Below are 21743 nucleotides of genomic sequence, written 5' to 3'. Positions count from 1 at the left end.
TGCTGCTGGCAGTAACAGTCAGTCTCACAGTGAGAGTCACTGGTGCCCGCTCGCACAAGTGGATGAGCAACGGGATGACAGTGATGGACGCTCCTGGCCCCAGTGGCCCGGCCCCAGAAGCCTCCTCCGTGGGGGCCTGGACAGGCCCTTTCAGGGACATGGGGGCCCCCCAATGCCCACGCCAGGGGGTCTGGGGAGCCTGCACTCCCATGCCCGGCTCTTCCCCCCCGGTCGGGCTCACACTTTGCTGATGTAGGTGGCCACCTCCCTGCGGGGAGCCCGGGGGCCGCCCCCAGCCCAGCCGTTGCCCATCAGGGGCTCGTCCTGGCCCAGGCGCAGCGGCGGTTTGCACTGGTGCCAGCTGGTGAGCAGCCGGTTGACGGCGCCCTGGTCTGTGATGCCCCTCAGCTTCTCCCGCTCCTCCTCAGCCCCGTTGGGGCCGGCCGCGGGGGCTGCCGCCACTGCCGGGCTGGGGGGCGCCAGCACCCCGTGGGAGTGGCCCAGCTCCAGGTCGTGGGTCATGGCCTCGAAGAACTGCTGGATGCAGACCTTGGCGAAGGCCTTGGCGTGCTCCGTGCACGTCTCGTCGAAGAGCCTGCGCTCGATGTCGATGTAGTGGGACCAGTACTTGCTCTTGAGGAAGGCCGCCTGCGTGAAGCAGGGCCGCACGGAGCGCACAGCGAAGGCCAGCAGCGTGGTCAGCAGCACGACGGACCAGCCCAGGGCCTGCGGGAGGGCACAGTCAGCGGGCCTGGCTCTGGGCCACCCCCGCCCCTGATCTGTGCAGACGTGGCCCCCTGGGCCAAGGGCACTGGGCGGGCCCGAACAGACCCACATTTTCTTATCAGCTGGGAATCTGATTTGTATGTAAATATTTCTAGAGTTCACACGGAAGTTTGTAAATCTGCAACTTTATCTCATGGTGATTCATTAAAAAAAATTTTAAATATAAAGTTAAATGAACTTAACTTAAAAATAATTTTCTAGAGTTCAGATGAAGACCACTCATGTCAAGTCGAATTTGTTTTTTTATGTCTTTGGACCACACACCCGGCGGTGCTCAGGCCTTGCTCCTGATTCTACACTCAGGGATCACCCTGGGCTAAGGGCACTGGGTGGGCCCAAAACTTCTCTTCTGTCTAACGGGCCCGAACAGACCCACATTTTCTTCTGGGAATCTGATTTGTACGTAAAAATTTCGGGAGTTCACACGGAAGTTTGTAAATCTGCAACTGCATCTCATGGTGATTCATTACAAATAATTTAAATATAAAATTAAATAAAATTAAATTTTAAAAAAAAAGAAAGAAAATTTCTAGAGTTCAGATGAAGCCCACTATGTCAAGTAGAATTTGTTTTTTATGTCTTTGGATCACACCCAGTGGTGCTCAGGGCTTGCTCCTGATTCTGCACTCAGGGATCACTCCTGGAAAGCTCTGGGGACCACGTGGGGAGTTGGGGATTGAGCCTGGGTCAGATGTGAGCAAGACAAGTGCCCGGCCTGCTGTGCAGTCGTCCCCACCCCCTCAGATGGAATTTGGAAGCCAAATCACTGCAATGCGTGAGGGGTCAGGCAGCCTTCCGGGCACTGTTCAGAGGGGCTGTCTGGGTCTAAGGCCAGGAGGTCAGTGAGGCTGCCCGGAGGACCCCATGGAGAGGAAGTTCCGGCTGCTCCGGAAAGCAGAGTTTGGGGTGCACCCTCAGACTGTGGGATTCATGCGGCCTGTCTGGGTGCTGGTGCAGCACCACAGGAGAGAGAGGGGTGCCTGGCCCTGCCTCTCATTGTGCAAACATCCAGCTCCTGCAGCCAGGTCTGCCCCCCGCCCCCTCCACTGACACCCCCAGCTTCCTGTCCTCCCATTCTTGGGGGGGGGTTGCAAGGAATGGGGGCCCAGACCCACAGGATGCTGAGCCTGGATTTTCTTTCAACCCGCCGCCCCCCGCCCCTGCACTGATGGTGCCACCTCATCTAGTCCTTCCCTGTAGGGGCCCCCAGGCCCTCAGTGCCCACTCCCCAAGCAGCGCAGCGAGGCACCAGCTGGGGGTATTTGCCAGGGAAATGTACCCAAAGAGCCCAGCCACCCATGTGCCTCCCCACCAGGCCCGGGAGAGGAAAGAATGCAAATCCCCGGCTCGAGAGTTGGGAAGTGCAGTGGGCTGAGCTGCGGCCAGGACAGACAGACAGCACGCCTTGGACAGAAGCCGCCTGGCACGTGTCCCGGGGGATACAAGCCCAGGGGAGTCACCTGGCTCTCAGAATCTGGACTCTGGGCTGGGCAAGTGGTGCAGAAAAGTTACCTTGGGCCAGAGAGATAGCACTGCAGCTAGGGCGCCTGCCTAGCACTTTTCCAGCCCAGGTTCTATCCCCGGCATCCATATAGACCCCTGAGCAACGCCAGGAGTGACCCCTGAGTGCAGAGTCAGGAGTAACTTCTGAGCATTGTTATGGATGGAACCAAACAACCAACCAAACAAACAAAACAAAAAAAAAAGAAGGAAAAGGAAGAAAGAAAAAGAAAACAAGGAGCTGGAGCAATAGCACAGCGGGTAGGACGTTTGCCTTGCACGTGGCGGACCTGGGTTTGATTCCCAGCATCACATATGGTCCCCTGAGCACCGCCAGGAGTGATTCCTGAGTGCATGAGCCAGGAGTAGCCCCTGTGCATCGCCAGGTGTGACCCCAAAAAAAAGTAAAAAAAAAATGAAAACAAAATTACCTTGCATGCGTGAGATCCCTAACAACACACACACACACACACACACATACACACACACACACACACACACACACACACACACACACAGCCTTAGCTGGGAAAATGAGCCCCTGTGCCCCTCAGAGCTTCATCTGTGGGAAACGATGCCCGAGGAGGCCCTGCAGACGTACATAGGACAGATGTCCATGTTCTGTGGGGGTCCTATGCAATGCTCAGGACCCCGGGAGCCTTTCTCATTAGCACTTGGCCCACCTGGCCTGAACGTTGGATGCTCTGGGCCCAGGGATGCTGCTCAGCCCCGGGGTTCCCAGCCTCCCCCAGAAGTGCTTGGGGAGACCAGGCGGAGTTGAAATTCCAACTCAGGTCCCCTGCATGTGGAAGCTCACGGCCTTGACCCCGGGGCTCCCTCCCTGCACTGGGCAAGGAGGGGCATCTGAGCCCTCCAGAGGCCAGGGGGACCCAGGCCCCGGCGCCTCCTCACCTGGGAGATGCAACACAAATAGCGCACGGCCACCTCACGCGCCAGCAGCCAGTCCCCGTCGTAGATCTCGGGGCAGGGCACCCGCGCCAGCAGGCGGGCGAGCTCAGGGCCGGGCAGGCCGGGGGCCAGGCTGCCGTTGCCCAGCGCGGTCACGGGCACGGCGGTGCAGAAGGCGCAGAGGAAGCACTTGCCGTCGAGCAGGGTGACGGCCACCCAGACGACGGGCGCGATGAGGGCGCGCTGGGCCATGGAGCAGAACATGTAGCGCAGCACGGCGGGGTCCTTGGTGCGGCGGCCCGGCGGCCGCTTCCACTCCTCGGCCAGCATGGACACGTTGTTGTTGAGCACCAGGCCCAGCAGGAAGAGCACCAGCGGCGGGGCCAGCAGGATGCCCGCGCTGTAGGCCGCGTTGTAGCCGGGCAGGCAGGGGCAGTTGAAGTCGAAGGCCGAGTACATCTGGGCGCTGGCCAGGGCCAGGATGCCGCAGATGCCGTTCATGAAAGACTCCTGGTTGGACTGCATGAACTGGAAGATCATCCGGAACTTGTCCATCGTGCTGCCCCGCCGCCCGCCTCGGTGCTGGCCCCGCCAGCAGCCCGCTCTGTCCCCTGGGCGCCCACCGCATGGCGGGGATGGGCAGCTCGGGGCCTGGGCGGGAGTGACTGTGAGACTCTGGCTGGCAGGTGCCCGGGGGGGGGGGGGTGCACAGGGTGTGGCCCTCCCTGTCCCAGCCTCCGGCTTCTTTCCCTCCTTCTGCAGCTGCCTCCAGCCAGGAAGCCCCAGGCCACACCTGGTGGGGAGCAGTTTGTGGGGGGGTGGCAGGGGTGTGTGGCAGGACAGGCTCGGCACAGGGGAAGCAGCCTGCTCTGCTCTCCGTCCACTGGGTCTCACAGGCTCCTGCGAGTTCACACAGTGGCAGTGTGCTGGTGGGGTGCTGGCTGGGATGGTGGCTTGGCTGGGAGTGGTGATGGAGGTATGGGTGGGACTGATGGTGGGAGGATGGCGCTGGATGCGGGGATGGAGGTGATGGTGGGGCTGCTGGTGTGGTGGGATGGTGCTGTTGCTGCTGGGGATGGAGCTGGAGGTGATGGGGATAGAGCTGGAGGTGAGGGGATGGAGCTGGAGGTGATGGGGATGGAGTTTTAGGTAGGGATTGAGCTGGAGATGGTGAGGATGGAGCTGGAGGTGATGGGGATGGAGCTGGAGGTGATGGTGATGGAGCTGGAGGTGGAGGGGATGGTCCCCTTGGCGGTATGGAAGGTGGTGACGGGGACGGAGACGTGGAGAAGGTAATAGTGGTGGTCACGGTGGTGGCCCTGAGCACAGTAAGGATCGAGGTGGAGGCAGAGACAGACAGAGACAGACAGAGGAAAAGCCCACACTCACGTCAGAGGACTCGCACCTGGGAGGAGCCTTGTGCCCACACAGCCCTGCTGGCTCCACCTCTCGCCTCCAGGGCCCCAGACCAAAAGCTAACTCGGTGGGGCCGTGGGGTTCCAGGCCTGGACTCTGGGCCTCCGGTGTCTCTACAGACGCAGACCGGGACCCGGGTTGGGGAGAAGGGCAGATCAAAGAGGGGAGAGCTGAAAGGGCTGCGGGGCTGGGGGTGGAGGGACAGCATGCCTGAAGAGCAGGTCAGATCTGCCTATCTGGGCCGCCCTGGACAGGATCCCAGGCGAGATCCCAGACGAGATCCCAGATGAGATCCCGGATGAGATCACAGACCAGGTCCTGGTCGAAGCCTCCCACGTGGGGCTGTGTGGGGACTTGCAATGTGTGTTTCGGGCTCGTGCCCACCTTGGGGTCGAGTCTGTGCTGCTGAGGAATTAGAAAGGGGCTGGGTGCCTGTGTCGGGCCAGCGCCAGCCCTTGCTGGGCGTCACTGTGGACAGTGCCGTTGTCCCATGTGAGAGGGGTGACGGACTCGGGGAGAGATACACAAGGCGGGAGGTGGAGAAACGGGTTTGGACCTGGCTAGGTGGGAGAGGGCGCAGGGGCGGGGTAGGGAGCGGTTCTGCTCTTTCTCTCCTGTCCTGATCCGGGTGGAAAGCTCGGGGTGGGGCGGGGAGGACTATTGTCCCCCTCGGCTGCAACAGACCGAAGGCTCCGGGGTCCTAAGGCTGGTGACTGCTGGAGGACTTTGTTGGGGGCTCCCCAGGAGAGGGGGAGAAGGATCCTGCCACAGAGATGGCCGCCTTGGAGTGACACGGGACTGAACCACAGGGGGAAGCTGGCACTCGGGGAGGGGGCAGTGCTCAGGAGGAAGCTGGACGCAGAGACACCCACCTGGGCTAAGGGCGCCAGCACAGGCCTCAGAGACGTTTGCTGCGAATTCTAATGTCAGCATTATTTGTCAATAATAGCAACAGGGCCAGGGAGATGGTACAGGGGTTAGACACTTGCTCTGCATCTGGCTGACCCAGGTTCAATCACTGTCACCCAGCATGGTCTGCTAAGCACTACCAGGGAGCACTCCTGAGCAGCTGGGAATAGCTCCTGAGCACTATCCCTGATCACCCCCCCCACACACACACAGACACACACAAATCAATAAAGTAAAATAATACAAGTTGTTGGATTGCATTATTCTCAGGTTCCCAAGGACTTTATTACAGTTATTGAATGAAAAGGGGGAGCCCTAGAACTGTGTGTGTGTGTGTGTGTGTGTGTGTGTGTGTGTGTGTGTGTGTGTGTGTGTTGCTGGGGTTTGAACTCCAGGCTTCATACCAGCGAGCCCTGAGTTCTGCTTCTGAGTCTATCACACCTGCCTGTTATCCTTCATGCTGTTGTTTTCCTTCCTTCCTTCCTTCCTTCCTTCCTTCCTTCCTTCCTTCCTTCCTTCCTTCCTTCCTTCCTTCTCTTTCTCTCTTTCTTTCTTTCTTTCTTTCTTTCTTTCTTTCTTTCTTTCTTTCTTTCTTTCTTTCTTTCTTTCTTTCTTTCTTTCTTTCTTTCTTTCTTTCTTTCTTTCTTTCTTTCCTTCTATCTTACTTTCTCCTTTTCTTTCTTTCTTCCTTTCTTGTGGTGAGGGGGCGCACAACCAGAGATGGTCAGGGCTTACTCCTGGCTCTGCACTCAGGAACCCCTCCTGGCAGTGCCTGGGACACCATATCTGGTGCAGGGGATCATAAGGGTGCCAGGGACCAAACCCAGATCTGCCATGTCCTACTCACTCTACTATCACTCCGCTCCAACCCTTCAGGCTGTTGTAAATCTTGAATCAGTTGTAAAGAATAGCTTCAAGTGTCTCACTGACTTGGGCTTCACACCGAATAGTTGGAGAACTTTTCTTCCCCCCCAGAATGCCCTCCGCATTGTTCTGTGCGGGATGGTCTGATGGGGGCTGAAGATCAGGGAGTTGGGGGTTGGCCCTCTGGGGCCTGAGCAGGGCACCCATGTGCCTGGCCAGCCTCCAGAGGACCCCCGGCTCTGGCCCGAGGCTCTGCTCTGCTCCAGCCTCTGCTCCAGTGCCACAGCTCTGAGTCCGCCTCCCACCTGCCTTTGCATGTGCTTTGGGGGAAACCATACCTGGTGGTGCTCTGGGGCTCTTCCCGGCTCTGTGTTCAGGAGCGACCCCTGGCGGTGCTTGGGGAACCACAGCTGGCGCAGGGGACCAAACGGGTCAGTTGCATGCAAGGTGACTAAGTGCCTTAACCCCTGAGCGAGCTCTCCAGAGCCCCCAAGGTTCTCTTTAGGACACTTGAGGTTCCTGGGGGTCCCCCAGGAACAGCCAGGAGTGACTCCCCACTGCCAGGGCCTTAATCAAATCATAAAAGTGGAGAGCTGCTGTTGCAGGTAAGAGTCACAAGGTCTGGTTCTGGGGATCAGGAGGATTCGGGGCCCCCTTCCCCCTTCTCCAGGGGGTCTTGCCTGACTCTGTCCTCTCCAGTGTCCCCAAGGCCCTGCTGCATGTGGGCAGAAAATAGGGACCCACACGGTCACCTGGGTGCTGGACCCCCAGACACCCCTCCCCTCTACCCCCCATCTCCCAGAAGTCAAGCAAGGCAGGAAAAGCAGTATGCATAGGGGGCCCGGGGAGCGGCCAGACCTGCAGGGAAATGCCCTATTTGCCTAGGCAAACCTGGCGGGGGGCCCACCTGCAGCTGTTGGCGCACCCCCGGAGCAGCATGGTGGCAGAGGTAGCGGTCATCAGCAAGATGGGCTGCCAGGCTGTGTGAACCTTTGCCTCAGCAGGACCCGTGGCTGCCCTCTGTTCTCTGGACAACTGGGCGGGGGGGTATAAAGGCACCGCGCAGCAATGTCCCTAATATCCCCCACACCCCCTACCACTCCAGCCTCTGGTGCAGGCACAGTGGGACAAGGGCTGAAGCCACGCCCCATTCTCGCTGAAGCCACGCCCCTATCGCTGAAGCCACGCCCCCTCTCGCAGCATCCCCTGCTCTTTCTCTGGTGCCCACCATCGGGTCAGCTCGCACCTCCACTCCAGCCAAGGCCAGGAGCACATGCGTGCTGGAAGGGCAAATGGCGGAAAGTGGGAACAAACCCTTTTGGCCCCGGCTCTGGACGGCACCTCGGGGTTCCTGAGCCACCCATGGACTTCGCTCCCCTCCCCACGTCCCCTCTAGGCCACCCACTTCCCCCACAAATCCATTCTCTCCTGGGGCTTCCTGCAGCCACTTCCTCATATCTGGGGGGCCCTCACTTCCTGTCTGAGCACCGGGACTCTGCCCAGGATGGGGGCGCCTCTCTCTGTGTGGCTGCCTGGGTCACCGCTGTCCCTCACTCCCAGGTATAGTGACTGGGTTCCCCTCATGGACTGGGCAGTAGAGGTGGACGGAGGGATGGTGGCCGAGAGACCCGGGGTTCTAGCATGTCCTTTGGGGTGTGCAGAGGGTGGGATGCCTTAGTTGTCCAGGGCAGGGGGTCTGCTGTCACAGAGCTCTGTGCTCTTTCCGTGGGTGCTGGAGTGGCACCTCAGCCCCGGGGCAGGACCCTGCACTGGTGTCTGGTGGGCTTGCGCCCTCCTGTCTGACCTGGCTCCCCTCTCAGCTGTGAGGGGCAGTGAGGGCCCCCCACCCAGGCGGGCCAGCAGTCCTCTGGGCGCACAATGGGAATCTGTGCTGCCCCTCGGTGGCCTGTCCCCTCCGTGCCTGTGGTCGAGTGGCCCTGCCCCCTCCCCTCCGTCTCTCTCCACTTGCCCAAACTCTGTCCCGGACCCGGGACGAGCTCAGTGGGAGGACTGCGGGTGTGAGGCCTTGAGTTCGGGTCCCGGCACGGGCCCCAGAGGCGGCCGCTCTATGGTGTGGGCTCCCCGAGGACACAGCCCTGGGGGCCGTCTCGGCACAGCGCACACAAGCGCCTCCAGCTCTGCCACTGGAGTGTGTGGCCGCCACGAGGTGTGCAAACCCCAGGGAGCTCATGTTCTCACGCCTCTGGTGAACAGGGTGCAGGACCACGGCCAAGCAGAGGGGTCCCCAGGCATCGCAACAACACCCCCAACTTGGAGAGATAGTCCAGCGGGGAGGGCGCTTGCCTTGCATGCAGCCGACCCGGGTTCGATTCCCATCATCCCATATGGTCCCCCTGAGCACTGCCAGGAGTTATTCCTGAGTGCAGGGCCAGGAGTAACCTCTGAGTATAGCTGGGTATGGCCCAAAACCCAAACCCTTCCCACCACCAAAAACAAACAATCAACCTCCAAAAAAACCCCAAGTCCAACATCCTCAACCAAAATAGGTGGGGACATGTTAAGAAATGACTGGGCCGGGGAGATAACTCAAGGGAAGACAGCGCAGAGAAGCCCCAGGTGTGATCTCTGATGCCCCTGGGAACAAGCCCCAAGCACTGAGCTGGGAGCAGGTCCTGAGCACTGCTAAGAGTGGTCCAAAACAAAACTTAAAACTATTAAGGGGGCTGGAGCGATAGCACAGCAGGTAGGGCATTTGCCTTGTACACGGCTGAGCTGTATTTGATTCCCAGTATCCCATATAGTCCCCCGAGCACCACCAGGAGTAATTCCTGAGTGCAGAGCCAGGAGTAACCCCTGTGCCTCACCAGGTGTGACCCAGAAACAAAAAACAAAAAACAAAACCAAACCCAAAAACCACTATTAAAAACAAATAAACAAAAAAACCTCTCTCCTTTTTTCAAAACTTTTTCAAATTCAAATCAACCCTCCCCGGAGTCCCCAGAACAAATTTTTTTTTCCCCCTGATTTGGGGGCCACACCGATAGTGCTTGAGGACTAGTCCTGTTTTTGCTCTGGTATTCCTCCTGGTGGTGCTCGGGGAACGTGAACCATGCAATGCCAGGGTGGGTCTGGGGTCTCCTGAGCACTGGCCCTCTGTGCTAAGCCTCTGGGACTCAGGACTGGCCTCGGTTCTATCGCTGCTGCCTTTGGCTTTGCATTCTGATTCTTCCCAAATCCATCCCATCCCTCTATGAGGCAGGGACGTCCTGAGCCCAGGCCTCATCTTGAATTGTCTCCTGCCTGATTCCTGGCTTGGAACTGTGTGTGCAGAAAGTGGTAATATGTGTGTACATGTGGTATATGTGGTATGTGTGTACATGTGGTACGTGTGTGGGGTGTGTGTGGACACGTGGTGTGTGTACATGTGAAGTGTGTGTGATTTCCTGTGTGATTACCTGTGGTGAGTCAATCATCAGGGAGAGGAAGGAGAGATGGGGCCCAGATATCCCCAGTCCTTCCTGTCTGAGCCACAGAGGCTGAATGCTGGTTTCCCAGCAGGGTTTAAACCTGATGTTCCCAGGACTCTTGTCCCTGAACCATATCCCACATCCCATACCCATAAACGGGCCAGGAGGGTTTTTTTTTGTGTGTGTGTGTGTGTATGTGTGTGTATTTGGTGATGGTGTTGGGGTGTGTGTGTGTGTGCTCAGGGCTCAATCCCGGTGGGGTTCAGGGGACCCTATGGGACGCCAGAGATAGAACAGGGGTCAGCCAGTAAAAAGCAAGTGCTGTCCCTGCTGTACTGTGGCTCTGGTCTGGCCTGTGGCCCGAAGGTTTTGAATAGCACCTTTTCCAGAATCCCCTGGGCCCACCCCCTGCGGATTCCCAGCCCTGACCCATCCCCCCATGCCCGGACAAACCCCAAGCAGGTGCCAAGCTCTGAGCGGGACATCCCTGGGCATGCCCTGGGGAGAAGGCAGCCTTGGACACAGACGCTCGCCTCAGGCCTTGGGGTGGGGGCTGCCCTGGGGGTGGGGCAGTGGGGCTGAGGGGCTCTGGGGTGTCAGGGCACGGAACTGCTTTTCTACCGTGGTGGTCTGCTGAAGCAGTCGGGGCACTCTGAAAGTGGCAGGAGGCTGAAGAGACAGTATAGCGGGAGGGAACTTGCTTGCACACTTCATGTCGGGGTTCAGTCCTTGGCACCCTCTGAGGTCCCCTGGCCTGGCAAGAGTGATCCTGAGCACAGAGCCAAGAGGAAGCCCTGAGCACCACTGTGTGTGGCCCAAAAGATGGGGGGGCGGAGGCAGGGCGGGGGCGGGGAAGCAGAAAATGCTCAGGACTGGAAGTCGAGAAATTCACGTGCAGTGGCCAGCAAGGGGCCCGGATCAGTCCTTCCATTTCCCAGAGGGGCCCAGGGCACAGCTTGCTGGGCTCCCTCTGAGCCGGGGCGGAGCTGCAAGGGTCCGACCAGAGCACTGAGAATGAGCACGAGAATGGCACAGCCTGGGGGCAAGGAGCACCGAGCCAGAGCTCCTGTTCCAGCTCTTATTGTTTATTATTGGTCAGGGGTGGGGAGCACACCCAGAGCTGTTCAGGAAGACTCCTGGCTCTGTGCTCAGGGGTCTCAGGAGACCATAAGAGGTGGCGGGGAATGAATCCAAGTTGGCCTCCTGCCTTAGCCGCTGTCCTGTTGCTCCAGCCCCCGACTCCAGTTCTTCCAAGACCTCAGGAAACACAACTTCCTGCGGCTTCTGTTTTCTCATCTGAAAAATGGTGCTGGGGTTGGGGAGACAGCCCCGTATTACAGCCCGGAACCTCCCTGGCAGGGACCCCAAGCACTGTGCCACTGTAGCCCTGAGAACCGCCACCAGGTGTGGCCCCTAAATTAAATCAAGCCAAAAATGCTGGGCACCTGTCCTGCGTGTGCGTGAGGTCCTGAGCCCGAGTGCAGGAAAAACAAAACCCAAACAGATTTAAAATGAAACATGGACGGCCTTTCCTTTCCCCGTCAGCAGCATGGCGACCGCCATCTATAAGGCCCACTAGAGAGAGGCTCGAGCTTGCAGTGACCGGATACTAGGGAGATCTCGGGATGGGGGCGTTATCGGCGCTGCTCTCCGCCCAGATGTGACCCTAGCGGCCGCACATGAGCGGCCCTCTGTTGCTGAACGCCCATGATCCAGAGGCCAACTAACTACTTTCAGCACCCAGCGGCTTCTTGCAGAAATGCCTCTAGACTGTGAACTAAACTACACCCCCATGCTGCCCGGGGAGGGGAAGGTTTTTCTTTCTTGGCCTTTCCTTTCCCCGGCGGCGGGGTGGCGACTGCCATCTTATAGGGCCCGCTAAACACAGGTACGAGCTTGCAATGATGCGACTTCTGGCAGAAATTTCTCTGGACTTAATTACTAAAATACCAGAAATCCAAAAACTCATATGCTCTTTATTCTCAGCAACGGAAAACAAACTGTCAAATGATGCCTTTTGGGCAGGTCTGATTATTGGGGGGAAATTCCAAATAATAATAGTGAGTTTTTGTTGACCTACTAAATGTAATCAAAGAGAAAGTAAAGTGAAAATCATCAGCCACAGAGGCAGGGGGTGGGGTGGGGTGGGAGGCATACTGGGGTTCTTGGTGGTGGAACATGGGCACTGGTGAAAGGACGGGCGTTTCATCATTGCATGACTGAGACTTAAGCCTGAAAGCTTTGTAACTTTTCACATGGTGATTCAATAAAAAAATTTTAAAAAATAAAACGAAACCTGGAGCCCATCAGAAGACTCAGCTCGAAGGCGGGGCAGCCACGGAGCTGGCGCCACCCCCCCCCCGATGGCACCCACAGAGGCTGGCTGCCGGAGAGGCACCCCTGAGGGTGTTCGGAGGGAGTGTTCCTCACCAGGACCCATATCTGAGAAACCCACAGTTCTGAAATGCGTCAGGACTCAGAAGGACTCAGCCTGGCGCCCCATACACACGAGCATCATGGACGTGTGTGCCAGTGTCAATTCTACTATAATTATGACACATGAAAAACTGGCCCCACCGACCCAGACCCCAAGGCTGATCTACTCAGTCTACTCAGACTCTTTTTTTTTTTCTTTTTGAGTCACACCCGGCGATGTACAGGGGTTACTCCTGGCTCTGCACTCAGGAATTACTCCTGGCAGTGCTCAGGGGACGATATGGGATGCTGGGAATCAAACCCGGGTTGACCACGTGCAAGGCAAATGCCAACCGCTCCAGCCCTCTACTCAGACTCTTGCTCCTCTGTTTGTCCCCCCATGAACACAGCACCAGGGTTTGCAGGGGGCAGGGGGGTGGGAGGCCCCACTCAGCCCCAGCCCGGGACTTGCTTTCCCAGCAGCGGCTGGGAGGAGCTGAACCCACACAGCCCAGAGGGCAGCGCCTTAGTGTAGACGAGATCACGCCCAGAAACGTGACTGGGGTGTCAGCTCTTGCGGGGCAGCGGGCCGGCCTTGGCATGCCCCCAGTAGAGAAAGTGGGGATCTCAGCTCTCAGGGGGCTAAGGGGCCCTGCGGTACCCCCCGCTAGCCAGCTCGCAGCTCCTTTCACGTGGCTTCAGGTGAAGGGGTCTCTACACTTGTGTGTGTTTGGGCTGGCGGGGGTCAGGGGCCGCAGGGGGGGGGCTGGTGGCTGAGACCACCCCCCCCCAGTGTGCCGCGGGGCCCACAAGGCCGAGGGGCGGTTTGCTGGAGCACCAGGTGCTCAGGAGGCGGTCCACTTGCTCGCGGCTGGAGACTGCGCGCAGGTGCGCCGGGCCGTCGGGGGGCTCGGGCAGGGCCGGGGGCTGGGCCGCCGGGTGGGCAGCGGGCCGGCGCAGGCCCCGCGCCCGCATCTCGCTCTGCACGCTCTGGAAGAAGTGCAGCACGCAGCGGTGCGCCAAGTCTCGCGCATGCTCGCAGCACGTCTCGTCGAAGAGCTTCTGCTCCAGGCCCACGTAGTTGCTCCAGTAGCGGTGCTGCAGGAAGAGCGTCTGGTCGAAGCAGGGCCGCAGGCAGCGCGCCAGGAAGGCCAGGGTGATGAGCAGCAGGGTGATGGCCCAGCCCATGGCCTGTGGGAGGGCAAGCGAGACAGGGCGAGTGGGCAGCACCGAGTGTCCGCGGCCTCTCCTTTAGGGATCCCACCTGCCCTTCCGCAGATTGACGCATCTCCCCATGCGTCATCCCTCCTGTTAGCCACCTCCGTCCACCCTCCCGTCCACCCCATCCTCCCATTCCTTCATCTATTCAACCATCCCTCCCCGATCTGTCCATCAGACGTCCTCTCCGGTCCGCCCTCCCCCAACCATTGTCTCAACACCACCGACCCAGTCCCTGACTGTAGGAGAACATGGGGTTTGTCCTTTTAGCCTTACCACAGGGAGCTTAAGCTTAGACTCTCCCGGAGACACTCCCATTCCTTTGTTTATCTGTAAACTCTTCTCTGCACCCTCTTTCCCAACCAGTTAATCACCTTTTCCCTAATCAGATTCTGTTATCTTGGAAGATCAGATCCTTCTAAGGACACTGAACTTGTACTGTAAGTTAGTGTCTTTTGCATAGTTTACCTTAAAGCAATGGCCTCTCTGTATGGACACAGGAAGACAGTTAATATGATGCTTGTAACTTGGGAGTTGATTGACTCCAATAATATTTACCCCTGGGCATCTGCTTTCTCGACTCAGTTGCCCTTAATTCCAGCACTCCAAAAGCAGGGTCCTGACGAGGGACGGTATGGACCCAGGGCAAGCTGTAAGCTACCCTGGCATCAAAATGGGCCAGGCCAAAGTGCCACAGTACTCAACTCTAAGTTGAGAGCATGGTCATGGACAAATGCTGTCATGATCCAAAGGTAACGATGAGACTAGGACCCTGCTGGGGTTAGGAAGACTAACCTGACCTGAGGACTGTGATCTGGAATCTATGGTGGGATGTCCTCAGGAAAAACCAAACTTTATATCTCTTACTGTGCTCATGCAGAATGACATTGCTAGAAATAATAGAAGTAGATTTGCTATAACTATTTAAGCAGATTATTAGCTCACACCCTGATACACCCATGTTTGGACCCCCACCCTTGAGTGGATCTCCTTAGATAAGATTTCCTTAGATGAGGTTTTGTTAATCTCCTCGAGAAATGGTTTTACCCCTCTTTATTGATTTATTAATGTTCAACCCACCTTTGTGTCACCACCGTATGTAAGTTGCTATATAAACTAAGACTGTGGGGCACTAAGGGGAGACAGAAGAAGACAACAGGAGACAGAGGAAGAAGACAGAGGAGACAGAGGAAGAAGACAGGAGATACAGAAGAAGACAGAGGAGACAGAGGAAGACAGAGGAGACAGAGGAAGAAGACAGAGGAGACAGAGGAAGACAGAGGAGACAGAGGAAGAAGACAGAAGAGACAGAAGAAGACGACACAAGAGAAGACACAGAAGATGCACGGGAAGACACAGAAGCGAAGGAGCCAATAGACAGATTAGAAGACAGGAGAGACAGAAAAAGGGGATAGAGGAAGATTCAGAGAGATATCTAGAACCGGGAGAGAAGCAGAGAAAGAGAACGAAATAAACTGATCGAGCAACCAGTTTGGCCTTCTTTCTTCCGTTGCCTGCCCTTGACCAACAGCCACACACGGTGGTTCCAGAGCACCATCGCGGGCAGTGAGACAGAGCCACCCAAAGAGCCTGCGAGTGCACACTTCCCTCAGTGAGCTTTAGTTTTTTACACCTGACCATCCCTCATCCCCATTCCCAACCTTGACCATCCATCATCCCATCCCCCAAGTATCATCCCACCCCCACCATCAACCATCCCTCAAACATCCTCCATCCCCCAACCATCCTCCCATCCCCAAACCATCTCCCACCACCCAACCATCACCCCATCCCTCAACCATCGCTCCATTACAACCATGGCCCCATCCCCCAAACATCTCCCCGTCCTTCTATTCAGACATTTTTGTTCTCTCAACCTTCACATCTCTGTTATTTCATCCTTCCTTCCGCATCTCTATTCAGCCCTCCATCTTCCCACCATTTACCTCCCCGTCTCCCCCAACAGGAAACCAGAATGTTACCCCCAAATATTCCTATTTGTCATAAAACTGATTGGAAGGGGCCAGAGGGAGCTGAATGGGCTGGAACAAATGCCTTGCAGTGGGAGCCTGGGTCGGACCCCGACATGCCCACCAGGCACACTGGGAGTGACCCCACACTGAGCTGTAAAGAGCCCCTGAACACCTGCAGGTGGGGTCCCCAAACGAAAACCAGAACCCAAATCCAGGCAAAGTATTTCAAACATGGTTAGAAGCAGCAAACACTGAAACAGTTCTACCTTTCCCCCTTTCACCTCAAGTCAGGTTGTAAATTCTCCCGGAGATTCTTAGTGAAGCAGCAGCTCCTGGGGCAGGAGTGACGCTCAGGGGTGCTGCCTTGCCTGTGGCTAACTTGAGCCTGATCTTTAGCATCACCTCTTGTCCCCTGAGCACCACCCAGGGTTGCTCCTGAGCACAGAGCGAGGAATGGCCCCGGTGCACTGCTAGGTGTGACCCTAAACACACACTACTCTGCAAGCAAGAGAGAAACCACCCCCCTAGTTTTCTAATGCGTTTACCTCTGCGCAGTTTCTGCCTTTCAAAACCCAGAGCTGCTCTCGTTTGTCTTGTCTTTTCTCAAAAGGTGCCACTCTTTGTTGAAGACACTACAGAGGCCAGCATTTTAAGCCTTTGCTTTTAGTTTCATTCCTAGCTTTACGTTTCTCTTGCTTGGCTTTACTCTTGTTAGTCGTTTTATTAGAGCCTCAGCTGAAAGCCTGAGTTTTGCCTTTCCTGCACTCCTGCCCATCCATCCATCTATCTACCCACTCATCCATCCATCCCTCCATCTACCCACCCATCCAACCAATTGTCACACACCCATCTACCCACCCCACCTATATGTCCACGCAGCTTTTGGGCCCTATGTATCACCCCCTCTGAGCATGCCCTGTTCTGTATTTTGATGGAGATAATGGACCCCAGTCTTTGCCCACAGAGGTCATACTTTAGCAGCAGAAATATGGGCATGTCGAAGTGTCTTGTGGATGGGTATACAAGGGACATGGGAGTTCAGAGAAAGGAACCCCTAATCTGAACTTGGGGGCCCTGGAAACTGAGGTTCTGGCTGGGAGCTGAGGTGACGGTCGCACGGGAGACAGCCAGGGGAGCAGCCATCCGGCGGCAGGGTGAGGGAAACTCTGAGGAACCGAGGCTGGAGCTGATGCCGTGTGGCCTCCCCTCCCTCACACGCGCCCTCCCGCCCGGAGTGATGGTCACGAGCTGGCAGCTCCCGGACCCTCCACAAGCACAGAGCTGCGTCTCTGCAGTGCCCTGGAGCATGGCCGAGGGGGTGGACACCTGCTGTCCACATGCACGGCAGAGAGCCTGCACCTCCAACCCCGCCCTGAACAAGGACCCCCAGGACCCCCTTCCACTCCTCGCCTGCATGTCTGTGGCGGGAAGCCCCCCAGGACATAACTGTCCCTCCTCAGCCCACCCCAGGCCCGGGAGGGCAGGCTGAATTACCTGTGACAGGCACCGCAGGTAGCGGGACACGGCCTTTCGGGCAGGGCTGTCCCTGACCAGCTCATCTTCCTTGCAGGGCACCTTGGCCAGGAAGAGCTGCACCTGGCTGGAGGTCATGTTGGCCAGGTCCAGAAACTTCTCAGGGTCCACAGAGCAGCTGAAGGCACACACCAGGCACTTGCCGTCCAGAAGGGCCAGCAGGATCCAGACGAGCGGGGCGGCCAGCGCTCTCTGCAGCACGGAGGAGCACATGTACCTGGCCGGAGAGCAGTGGGGAGCTGAGGCCACGAGAGACCCCGGCCCCAAGCCCGAGCACCCACAGGAGTGACCCTGGAGCACTGAGCTAGGAGCAGAACTGCCCAAACACCAAACCAAAGTCAGGAGACCCCAGCAGCGAGGAGATCTGCAGTGCCGGGTGGGCTGCAGGGCTGGGGGAGGGGGTAGCAGGGATGGGTGTGTCCTGGCGGGCAGGAGGTTCCACACTTGGGGGGTGCCAGGGATAGATGCATGGCCTAGAACAATCATATAGCGGGGAGGGAGGGCGCTTTCCTTGCATGTTCTGATCCAGATTCAGTCCCCAGCACCCCGTACGGTTCCCTGAGGCCTGCCAGGAGTGACCTCTGAGAACAGAGCCAGGAGCAAGCCCTGAGCACTAACGGGGTCCCCCCCCCCCCGACAAACAAGCAGGTAGGGCGCTTGCTTTGCACGCGGCAGACCCGGGTTTGATCCCCGGCACCCCATATGATCTCCTGAGAACCAGCGGGGGTGATCCCCGATCGCAGTCAGGAGTCAACCCTGAGCACTGCCGCGTGGGCACCCCCATAAGAAGAGGGCTGCACTATCCTCTGCAGAGTGCGAGGGGACCTCGGAGACTTAGGGGGTGCCCTGGCCGTGTTTGTGAGGGTGAGTAGGTGGGGGAGCCCCTAGTAAAGCTACAGGGCGGTGGTGTTGGGGATTTGGGAGCCCGTGCAGTTGGTGGGGGGTGCTGACTAGGGCCCTGGAACTTGGGTGTGGGGGGTCGCACCTGATCATGCTGGGGTCCTTCCGGCGGCGCCCCGCGGGCCGGCGCCACTCCTCCACCATGAGCACCGACTGCCGGTTGGCGAGGAGGCCACAGAGGAAGAGCGCCAGGGGCGGTGCCAGCAGCAGGCCCAGGCCGTAGGCCGCGTTGTAGCGCGCCAGGCAGGGGCAGTGGACGTCCAGGGAGGCGTAGAGCTTGGCGGTGCCGGCGGCCAGCAGCAGGCAGACGCCGTTCATCAGCGACTCCGAGCTGGCCTGGAAGTGCTGGAAGAGCAGGCGGAGCTTGTCCATGGCCGCGGGAGTCTGGGCCCGCAGGGGCCTTGCGGGTCTTCCAAGCAAGGGCCTGAGGTGCAGGAGGAGCCCCCGCCCCCAGCCCGGGTGCCCAGGCGGCCAAGGCGGGTCTCCCACCCAGGCTGCCCAAGGCGGCTCCTCTCTGGCCCTGAGTGAGGCGCGGCTCCACCACCACCAAAGCCCCTCCAGGCAAATGGACCCTGCCCTGTCCTGGAGGGGGCGGGGGGGGGGGGAACAGGCAAATTCAGGGTGTGGGAAGGCCCAGGTGCTCACGGAGTGGACTTCCGCTCTCTGGCCTCGGTCAGCACCATCTGGCTCTGCTGAGTCTCGATTTCAGCATCTGTCAAGCTGGAGGAGGCAGGAGGGCCTCCTGGATTAGAGGGTCTGGGGGAGACCTCAGACCCAGTGCCAGCACTGGCATCGAAGGCCAGGGGCCAGGCACGGGGGCCAGCGCAGACAAAGACATGGAGGGGAGGCAGTGTAGCAGGGGGCCAGACACGCGGGGTCCTGGGCCATGGGGTGGGGTGTATGTATGTCCGTGCGTGTGTGGGTGGGTGTATGTGCACGTGTGTGTGTGTGTGTGTGTGTGTGTGTGTGTGTGTTTGAGTGTGTGTGGGGGGAGTTAGCGTTCTCAGTGGCTGCCTGCAATTCTCACCCTGAGCACCACCAGGTGGGTCCCAGGAGAAACAGGTGGACAGGCTCTCAGACCCCACCCCTCCCTCTCTGGGGCAAGCGGCAGGCACCTGGGTTTTACTGCTCTTCTGTATGTTCCCCAATTCTGAGGTACTCTGTGTGTGTGTCTGTGTGTGTGTGTGTGTGTGTGTGTGTGTGTGTGTGGCACAGGGAAGGGAGAGGCCCGTGTGAGGGGACATGGAGAGGGAGCTAAAGAGAGCTGGGACACCTCCAGGGCCTGAAGGCTGATGGGCCCAGGGGACTCGGGCCTCGGGAGAAACCCTCCCAGCCCAGATCCCCTGTCCTGAGTTCCTCGGAGGGCTGGGCCGCGAGAGGTGGGGTGCAGCCATGCAGAGAGGAGGGGAGAGGAGGGGCTTTGCTCTCTTGAACACCACCTCAGCTGGGGTGGGGGCCCCAGAGGACTGAGGCCCGCGTCAGAAGGAGTCGGGCTGGCTGACACTGAAGGTTGTTTTCCTTCTGCCTAGATGCCCAGTCGGGGTGATCTGCCCGCAGAGCCAGGAGACCTCCGAGGCCCCTGTGGGGCCAGAGGCGTTAGGAGTGTGAGGGAGATGCCGACTGAGGGGGTGTCCAGCTCTGAGGCCCGTTTGAGTGTGTGCGGGCCATGCTGGGGACTGACTGCCTTAGTGGCCTTGTAGCGACAAGGCTGCCCTGCGCCCACGTGCTGTGCTGAGGGTGTCGCTCGCGTGAAATGCAGTGCTCTGAGTACACCCCCTGAGACTGAGTTTGGGGGGTCCTCTCTGTCCCCGGAGTGAGTTTGTGAAGGGGAGTATGACCCTTCTTTGGAGGGTCTGGCCAATGAGGGCGGGAGCAGGGGGCAGGGCTGGGGTGGGAGAGAGGACCCTGACCTTGTCACAGGTCCTGTCTCAGGTGCAGTGTAGAAAAGTGGTTCCAGTCATGCAAACGACACAGAAAGGAACATCTCAGAGGTGGAAGAGGGGTTTATTTCTTCTCTCTTAACTTTTTTTTCTTTTTACCTTCTTCCCCTCCCCTTCTTTCCTCCTCTCCTCTCCTCTCCTCTCCTCTCCTCTCCTCTCCTCTCCTCTCCTCTCCTCTCCTCTCCTCTCCTCTCCTCTCCTCTCCTCTCCTCTCCTCTCCTCTCCTCTCCTCTCCTCTCCTCTCCTCTCCTCTCCTCTCCTCTCCTCTCCTCTCCTCTCCTCTCCTCTCCTCTCCTCTCCTCTCCTCTCCTCTCCTCTCCTCTCCTCTCCTCTCCTCTCCTCTCCTCTCCTCTCCTCTCCTCTCCTCTCCTCTCCTCTCCTCTCCTCTCCTCTCCTCTCCTCTCCTCTCCTCTCCTCTCCTCTCCTCTCCTCTCCTCTCCTCTCCTCTCCTCTCCTCTCCTCTCCTCTCCTCTCCTCTCCTCTCCTCTCCTCTCCTCTCCTTTTAGGCCACACAGGCAATGCTCAGGGGTTACTCCTGGCTCTGCACTCAGGAATTACTCCTGGTGGTGCTCGGGGACCCTATGGGATGCTGGTCACAAGCACCCTACCCTCTGCACGGTCTCTCTAGCCCCATTCTCCCAAGGTTTTATTGACAGTGAAGTCGCTCGTCGCTCAGGGCAGCTAGAAAGATCTCTCTCCTACCTAGGAAGCTCTTTGATATTTCGAAAGAGCAAAAGACTGGTATTCATGTTAGGGCCTTTGACTAACTGCCAGGCCGCCTGCCACCCTTCCTAGTTTGCCTGGATAGTGGCGGAGTCGCATAGCGTGCTCCCGCCCCCAAGTGGTGATTTTCGAGAAATGCAGGAAAGGGGGAGGAGAAGGCTGGCAGGACAGTGCCCCTCAAGCTGCTGAGAGAGAACTGTCCACAGGCTCCCTCCCTGGGAGAGCACCCACCCTCCCTGCCAGGCGCCTGTGGGTGAAGGGCGGAACAAACAGGAGCCTCTTGGACTCCTCTGGGGAGAGGGGGACGGGAACCAGCCATCACTGACAGCAGGAACGGAGAAACACCTGGTGTTGGAGCTGATGGGGGCCCTACTTGCTGGAGAGGCGCTGGCTGACCCGACTGGCCTTTGCATTGTGGCCATGAGGACGTTTCCAGGTTGTATGTAGACACACTAATCACACGCCTGGGGTCTCTGGGCTTGATGGATCCGTAGAAAGACTCTCCACAAGTAAAGGTCACTCAGAACATCTATGAGAAGGTCCAGAGATAGCCAGGGGTCAAGGTGCTGGCTCTGTGCAGTGATTCCCCAGCTTGGAGCCAGGAGTAGCCCCTGAGCACCACTGGGTGTGGGCCCTCCCTTCCCCACCCCATCCTATGAGAGTAATAGGCGGCTAGGGAATGTCTCTTTGATTTGGAATCTATTCTGTTTCCCTTACTGGAATTTGTCCTGTACTCCCTGGCTAGAGACTCTCTTGCCTGTGTTCCTGGCTGTCTTCCCCAGGGCCCCTCAGAGGGGGTGGGCTCCAGCTTCCCTCCCCGACCCTTGCAGTGCTCCCACGACCGAAGACCTCCAGAGCCTAACCACAGCCATGCTCAAGGCCCCTCTCCACATATTCAGATGAACCTCATGCATGAAGGTACCGGCAGAGGAACCCAGGTGTGTGGGACCCGAGGCTGAGACCTCCAAGCCTGCTCAGATTGGGACTGGGCCTCTCTGCCCAGATTTCCCATTTTCCAGTAGCTTGGCAGTCACACCCAGGGACTGCCCCCGGTGCAGTGTAATCCCACCATCGGACCGCAGACTTAAAACCAAGCTCCAGGAAGCATGCGGCCTCGAAGCTTATAATCTAGTTCTCCCTCTGGGAGAACCTCGCTAGCTACTGAGAGTTTCCTGCCCACATGGGAGAGCCTTGCACACTCCCCATGTTGTATTCATATGCCAAATCCA

At 58.2% G+C, this 21743-nt stretch overlaps 2 protein-coding genes across 2 annotated transcripts; both read right to left on the bottom strand.

Moving 5' to 3' along the window:
- Nucleotides 1-237: 237 nt before the first annotated feature.
- On the bottom strand, nt 238-3750 carry LOC129399317 (calcium homeostasis modulator protein 1-like). Its single transcript, XM_055118702.1, has 2 exons — nt 3199-3750; nt 238-726 (listed from the first exon to the last, which is right to left on the bottom strand). The coding sequence occupies exons 1-2, from the start codon at nt 3748-3750 to the stop codon at nt 238-240; spliced, it is 1041 nt and encodes a 346-aa protein (XP_054974677.1).
- A 1083-nt stretch (nt 3751-4833) lies between these two features.
- LOC129399365 (calcium homeostasis modulator protein 3-like) lies at nt 4834-18223 on the bottom strand. Its single transcript, XM_055119184.1, has 4 exons — nt 17937-18223; nt 16913-17168; nt 13038-13418; nt 4834-5016 (listed from the first exon to the last, which is right to left on the bottom strand). Exons 1-4 carry the CDS (start codon nt 18221-18223, stop codon nt 4834-4836), a joined length of 1107 nt encoding a protein of 368 aa, XP_054975159.1.
- Nucleotides 18224-21743: the final 3520 nt, after the last annotated feature.

This window comes from Sorex araneus, chromosome 11, assembly GCF_027595985.1.
Source record: "Sorex araneus isolate mSorAra2 chromosome 11, mSorAra2.pri, whole genome shotgun sequence".
Lineage (NCBI taxonomy): Eukaryota > Metazoa > Chordata > Mammalia > Eulipotyphla > Soricidae > Sorex > Sorex araneus.
The sequence above is the reverse complement of the archived record's forward strand: the minus strand, read 5'-3'. Positions and strand labels throughout refer to the sequence as shown.